The 7,186-nt window shown below is 34.2% G+C and overlaps 1 protein-coding gene across 1 annotated transcript; it reads left to right on the top strand.

The window, feature by feature from the left end:
• On the top strand, window positions 1,884-6,611 carry LOC104750280 (acyltransferase-like protein At1g54570, chloroplastic). The gene is made up of 13 exons (XM_010472057.2): window positions 1,884-2,459; window positions 2,807-2,858; window positions 3,037-3,092; window positions 3,484-3,642; window positions 3,739-3,843; window positions 3,935-4,044; window positions 4,125-4,246; window positions 4,391-4,499; window positions 4,670-4,803; window positions 4,965-5,328; window positions 5,733-5,846; window positions 5,944-6,035; window positions 6,185-6,611. The coding sequence occupies exons 1-13, from the start codon at window positions 2,057-2,059 to the stop codon at window positions 6,483-6,485; spliced, it is 2,121 nt and encodes a 706-aa protein (XP_010470359.1). The 5' UTR covers window positions 1,884-2,056; the 3' UTR covers window positions 6,486-6,611.

Genomic DNA, 7,186 nt, shown 5'->3' with positions numbered 1-7,186 from the left:
AAAAAAAAAAAAAAAAAAAAAAAAAAAAAAAAAAAAAAAAAAAAAAAAAAAAAAAAAAAAAAAAAAAAAAAAAAACTATAGTCTTTAAAAAAGAAAATCAGAACAATATAATGCTTATTTTGCAAATTGCATTGGACGATAGTCGATAGACATCACATTCATATCCATGCAAGTACTAGTTGTCAGATACCCAAAATAGTTTATAAAAGAGAAAAAAAGAAGAAGCGGTAAAGAGATGTGGTACGTACGATCAGTGTGGACATGTGATCTTGCATAGTTGTCCAAACTGAGACACGGAAGGACTTAATTAAGCAAACGAATATGAATACATCCAAAAGACATACGCGTAGACAAGAATCTATGCTTGCTTTGTTTTGCTTCTTCCTTCTTTACCGTTAAAAAACTTACGGAACCCATTTGAACACGTCTTTCGTGTGACCTAACCCACTGAAACACACACTACACCGAACCTAACTCTTGTTTTGTTTTTTTTTCATTATAGTTATTGATACAAAGAATTAGCCTTATGAGAAAGACGAAAAAAATATCTATCATAAAAGAGATATTAACAATTATTTGAAAATGATAGATCTAACTGCGTAATCTTTGATAAACGAATACAAGTAACAATTATTTAAGTGAACTTATTGGTGGAAAGGTCTTCATAAAATTTGTTCCTGTTATAAGATATATATTTCTGATTTAGACATCTCTGAGTTCCCTTGTATAAGATATATATATCTCCATAAAATTTGTTCCTGGTCTAACTTTAATAAACATACAAAAAAAGATTCTTAATTCATAGACATCAAAAAAAAAGATTGTGAATGATCACAATCACTCATGAATCACCTAGCTAGCAGAATACTTATTGGTGGAAAGATTTTAAAAATTTTGGGATTCCGTTGTTGTTGGTTTATGAACTTTTAGATATTTTGTACTTTGATGACTCTAAAATATCTTGTTATATAAAAAGTTTTGTTATCACTCATTTTAAAATGTTATAAATTCTAGTGATATTGGAACATAGGATCTTCACTATTTTATTCATTAAACACATTTTTTAAGAATACTACAACATGAGATTCTCAAAGTTTTTATATTAAAAAAAAAGTTAAAACGCAAAAGTCAAAACCCTCTACAAATCTATCAGTTTTTTAAATCATCTCTCTCGAAATCTAGCTCTCTCGTTATTGAGGTCAGAACAATTAGTTAGAGAAATAAATGAAACGATTAAACATAACAGCTTGGAAATAAAAATGATAATAAGAAAACTTAAATTAAACACACAACTTTTATACTGAATAATAATTGTTTAGTGGGATATTGAGAGAGCAAATAGAAATATATATATATATATATATATATATATATGTAATGAAAGTGAGAAATATGGGTCCAATTTGGAAAAAAAATATGTATTATAGGTGAAATTATTTTAAATTAAATTGATAGTGTCAAGTTGTCAGCCCATCTATAAACATAGCCTATGCTGTGCAATGTTTTTATCACGCATCATCCTACATGTCCCTTTGAGCCATAGTGTTGGAAGCTAACTAATATAATCCTTCCATGGTACTAACTACTAAGTACTAACAACTAAATGAGTTTAAATGTTTAATAACTTTTTTTGTGTACTTGTTTTATTCCACGTCGCAATTTAAATGTCTCTACCAAAATTGTCTAACTAAAAAAAAACACAAGAGTACAAAATTTATTTATTTTTCATTTAAGTATGAATATGAAAAATTAAAAAAAAAAAAAAAAAAAAAAAACAAAAAAGAGAGATCGGGTGAAATTTCAGAACATCTTTTGAAATTATTCCACTTTCTACTAAAGATACTTTTATTAGCACTTTCCATAAAATAAACAAATGTAAAAGGAAACCGAAAGAAAGAAGTAAAATTAATAATATTTTCTTACAAAAAAAAAATATTTTGTCTATTTCAAAAACTTTTGTAGGATATTTTGTAAAGTTTCATTCTTTTTCCATTTTCTTAATTTTTTTGTTCTTTCTAAGAATTAATTTTTCTTACGTTGCCTGCCTGAATCAACAATGGCAATGGCAACATGTTCTTCAAGCCTATTGGTGTTACCAAATTTGAGATGGAATTGTAACAAAAGAAGACCCAATTTCAAGGTAAGAGCTCAAATATCTGGTGAGAACAAGAAGACGACACCAGTGGAGCCTGTGACCAACGGTTCGGTCTCTGTGTCTACTGTCCAAAACCAAAAAGGGGCAAATGAAGTGAATGGGAAAGTAAAATCCCAGAAGAAGATAGTGAGTGATGAAATTGAGCTGTTGTGGGATGATGGTTACGGCTCCAAATCTGTCAAAGATTACTTTGCTGCGGCTAAAGAGATCTTGGAAAAACCTGACGGTGGTCCTCCTCGGTGGTTTAGTCCCGTTGATTGTGGTCGGCCCGTTGAAGATGCTCCTACGTTACTCTTCTTACCCGGTAAACCAAATTCAGTAATTGGGTTTTGTCTGTGCTCTCTCATACGCTAAAAATTAAACCTTTGTATTCATTTCTCACTTCTGTGATTCTTTAGGCTGTTTATTTGAATTCTTAGTAATACGTTTCTACTGCTTTTATTCCTAGTATCGTTTCTTTGATCATGTCCTTTTCAAAGTTCCATACTTTTCTGATAATGATTGATTGTTTAGGCTGTTTTGTTGAATTCTAATAATGGGTTTTTTACTGTTTTTATCTTAAGTATCTGATTCTTAGATCATCGTTGCAAAGTTCAAAGCTTTTAATATGGATTTGACTTTTGTAATGCTTGATGTGAATTTTGTATACAGGGCTTGATGGCACAGGGATGGGCCTCGTTCCACATCACAAAGCTCTTGGCAAGTATGTTTACTCTTTCTTTTTAGTCTCGGTTCTTTGATTTAACATTGGAGTAAGAATATGCAAGTGGAGATATATAAACTTGAACAACCCTTAATGCAGCAAGAAAACTAATCCAAATAAAAGGTTTCTTCTGGTTATGTTACCTCTTACTGTTGTTATTGTATTTTTCCCAATACAGGGCTTTTCATGTCTCGTGCCTGCATATTCCTGTACTTGACCGAACTCCATTTGAAGGTAATATGAAACAGCTATATAAACATTTGGTTATATGTACTTGTCTCTTTATTATCGTAGAATAGATCTTCCCTTGCTTATGTTGGCTTATGGTACCTCTTTGAGATATATGTTTGTGTATACATAGAGTATCTATACATACAACAATGCTCAGATTACTTGCACTCAGCTCATTGTGTTTGGCATCAAATGGAAGATTTTAACAATGCGTGGAAAAGGTTTCCATGAATGAATATGGTTGTCCGAATATACGTTTACTATTATGTATACGATTGACTTCCAAATAGATAGAAATATCTAACGAGTGCTTCTTCTCTTTAAGTTCAATAATTCTTGATTTTGTTTGCTCGATTTTCTCTGAATGTTCTTTACTGTTGGTTTTACCATTAAGGCCTGGTGAAAATAGTCGAAGATGTATTGAGGCAAGAGCAGGCTACACGTCCAAATAAGCCGATATATCTTGTGGGCGATTCCTTTGGAGGATGCCTGGCTCTTGCTGTTGCTGCCAGAAACAGTTCATTAGACTTGGTGTTGATACTAGTCAACCCAGGTTCGCAAACACTTACTTATTCAGTTTTGTAGCTTTGTATCTATACTTGCATAAGGTTGTTATTTGATGGCCAACTACGTTTTTCTCTTTTCTTAGCTACATCATTTAATAGGTCACCGCTTCAGCCGTTGATACCTATATTAGAGATGGTGCCAGAGGAGCTTCATTTTACAGTTCCATATGCTCTCAGCTTTATTATGGGTACATGAGCTGATGTTAAAATTGTATAAGTTAATAAGTCCTTTTTTCTTCTATTTAAATTGTCTTTACTTAGGCTCTCTTGGAATTTTAGGTGATCCAATAAAGATGGCAACACTTGGTATCGATAACCAACTTCCAACAAGTATAAAACTGGAGAAGTTGAGACAGAGGCTTACTAAAACTATGCTCCCGCTTCTCTCTGTGAGTGTTTTTGTTGTTTTTTAATTGCATTTGTCCTGTATCTATACAAGATGACATCTTTTCTAACCATACGCTTTCAGGATCTCGGTGAAATTATTCCACGGGAAACTTTACTTTGGAAGCTTAAGTTGCTGAGATCTAGCTCTGCTTATGCCAATTCCCGCATCCATGCAGTTCAAGCTGAAACCTTGATCCTTGCTAGGTTATCTTCTTCCTTATTGTATTGCATTTCTTCTCTCTTCCTTATTTGTGGTCTATGAAAGTAATATAACAGACTTGGCTGGCGTACAATGGTTGACATATTATCAAGAAAATAGAAATGACTTTCGATTCCATGGTCTTTCAGTGGAAAAGACATGATGCTTCCTAGCCAAGAAGAAGCGAAGCGGCTTCATGGGGTACTAAAAAACTGCTCAGTTCGATGCTTCAAGGACAATGGGCATACCCTTTTACTGGTAATTATAATTTCACATACTGATTACTTTTGAATGCACTTCCTTTTGTTATGGATGGTAGGTGAAGGTGAAGCTAATGAAGTAGTGTCAAAAGTAATTTCTTACAAGAAGAGGAAAACACAGAAGAGTATGACTATTAATCTGTGTCTGACTGTTATTCATTTTCACAGGAGGATAGCGTCAGTTTGCTCACAGTTATAAAAGGTACAGGCAAGTACCGGCGCTCTTGGAGATATGATTTGGTTTCTGATTTCTTGCCTCCAAGTAAGGGAGAACTTGATTACGCCCTTGATGAAGTGCTTGGGTAACCTTGCTACGTCTTCCTTGACTCTTTATAACTTTCTCCAAAAAAACTGACAGTATTGTCTCGTTCGTTGGATCTCCTCAAAATGAGCAAAAAAGACCCAAATGCACTAAGCTTCATGTGATGTATATGGTCTGATTTTATTCCTTTGTGATATGCAGATTCTTGCGAAATGCTGTTGGTTCTGTGTTCTTTTCAACTATGGAAGACGGGAGAATAGTGAGGGGACTTGCTGGTGTTCCAGATGAAGGTCCGGTGTTACTTATTGGTTACCACATGTTGATGGGTCTTGAACTTGGTCCAATGTCCGAGGCATTTATAAAAGAGAAAAACATTCTCTTTCGTGGAATGGCCCATCCGGTTCTGTATTCAGATAATAATCCAAGTAAGGAGTTTGATTATAGTGACTGGATTAAGGTATTTGGTGCCTATCCTGTCACTGCAACCAATCTTTTTAAGCTGTTATCTTCTAAATCTCATGTCCTTCTCTTCCCCGGCGGTGCACGAGAGGCTCTCCATAACCGGGTTAGCCATCTTTCATATCTTTTCTTTTCCTAGTTTAGTACATGGAAAATTAGTAGCCAAAAGGAGTGATTCCATCCACTTAAACGAGTGAAATCAAACAGTCTTGATTATGCAGATGAACCTGCATATCCCTCTTAAGGTATAGAAGGTATAGAAATAACTTAAACAAACAATGAAGACTTTAATAACCAACAATGAATGGATTCTTAAACAATGAACTTTTAAAGTGTCATCAATTTTATGGTTTAGTGTGATTTTTATCCAAAAGAACCCACAACCTTGAGCATTTTTTAACAAAATGTTATTAGTTATTTGTAAACGCAAACAACATATGCATTTTAAATCTGCTAAATATGTGTTGTTAAAATTTCTGATTATATATATTATTTTCTACGACCTTACAGGGTGAACAGTACAAACTAATTTGGCCTGATCAGCAAGAGTTTGTAAGAATGGCAGCACGGTTTGGTGCAACAATAGTGCCGTTTGGAACGATTGGTGAAGACGACATAGCTGAAGTAAGCTTCCTGTCACAGCAAAACTTCCCATAATCCGAGTTTCTTGTGCACAGTTATTGAAACGAGGCAAACATAATTTTTTCTGTTGCTATTGCAGTTGGTTCTTGATTACAACGACTTGATGAAGATTCCTATTCTCAATGACTATATCAAGGATCTTACTCGCGATACCAAACAATTTAAGTTAAGGTAAAATGGCTTTTCATCTAACTGGAACTTGTGATCATGTTTTTGAAAAATAATAACATAGAAATTGGCTGTTGAAACAACCAGAAGGGTACTAATGACTGTAGTTGTTACTAGTCAAAAGATTGATGAGTTTTGTTTTGTGATGATAGGGAAGAATCAGATGGAGATGTAGCGAACCAGCCGCTCTACATACCAGGACTCGTACCGAAAATCCCGGGAAGGTTCTATTACCTGTTTGGGAAACCGATAAAGACAAAGGGAAGACCAGAACTTGTAAAAGACAGAGAAGAAGCAAACCAAGTTTACTTGGAGGTAAAAGCGGAAGTAGAGAATAGTATAGCTTATTTGTTGAAGAAACGAGAGGAAGATCCATACAGAAGTGTCTTAGACAGATTAAACTACAGTTTGACGCACACTACCGCAACTCAGGTTCCTTCTTTCGAGCCATGATTCAAACCAAAAAGCAAAAGAACAGAAGAAAATGAGTAAGTTTAGTCTTTTTACAAACACAACGTACATGTGGTATAGAACATTTCATGTATATCCCATCATATATATAGTTGAATTCATATTTAACGCCCCAATCCATCACAAAACATAGATAAAATCTCTTATCTGAATATAAAAAAAAACCTCTTAATCTGGTTTTTTTTTTTTGGTTCCAACAAACACTCCATTAAATTAAATTACAAGTTTTTTGGTACTCCACTCTAAGAAAAGTATATTACAACCAACTTATTTAAACATGAGGAAAGAAAACCATGGTGTGTTGCTTAAACAAGTGCAAAACACCCGGGTGAAACAACAACAAAAGAGATAACAAGCTTGAAGGCAAGTAGGATACAAATAGCAAAAGCTACAATAAGTGATAAGTGATAAGACTACAATAAAGGGGTATTAAAACCATAGAGATAGTGAGATCCACTAATAAGATAGGCCACATGAAGTGAGGGGAGACTGACCAAGACTGAATCACTGCCACACTAGAATACAGAGATACCGACAGGTTTTTAAAAACCTAACTCGTACTAAAGATGATGAGTCTTCAGCTCCCTAAAAAAGGAAGACAACATGTAGGTTGGGAACAAGTTCCCAAAAGTCGAGCGCTCGAGAAATGATCTAAGGTAAAACCACCTTGCCACACCAAATTG

This window comes from Camelina sativa, chromosome 16 (assembly GCF_000633955.1).
Source record: "Camelina sativa cultivar DH55 chromosome 16, Cs, whole genome shotgun sequence".
NCBI lineage: Eukaryota > Viridiplantae > Streptophyta > Magnoliopsida > Brassicales > Brassicaceae > Camelina > Camelina sativa.
The sequence above is the reverse complement of the archived record's forward strand: the minus strand, read 5'-3'. Positions and strand labels throughout refer to the sequence as shown.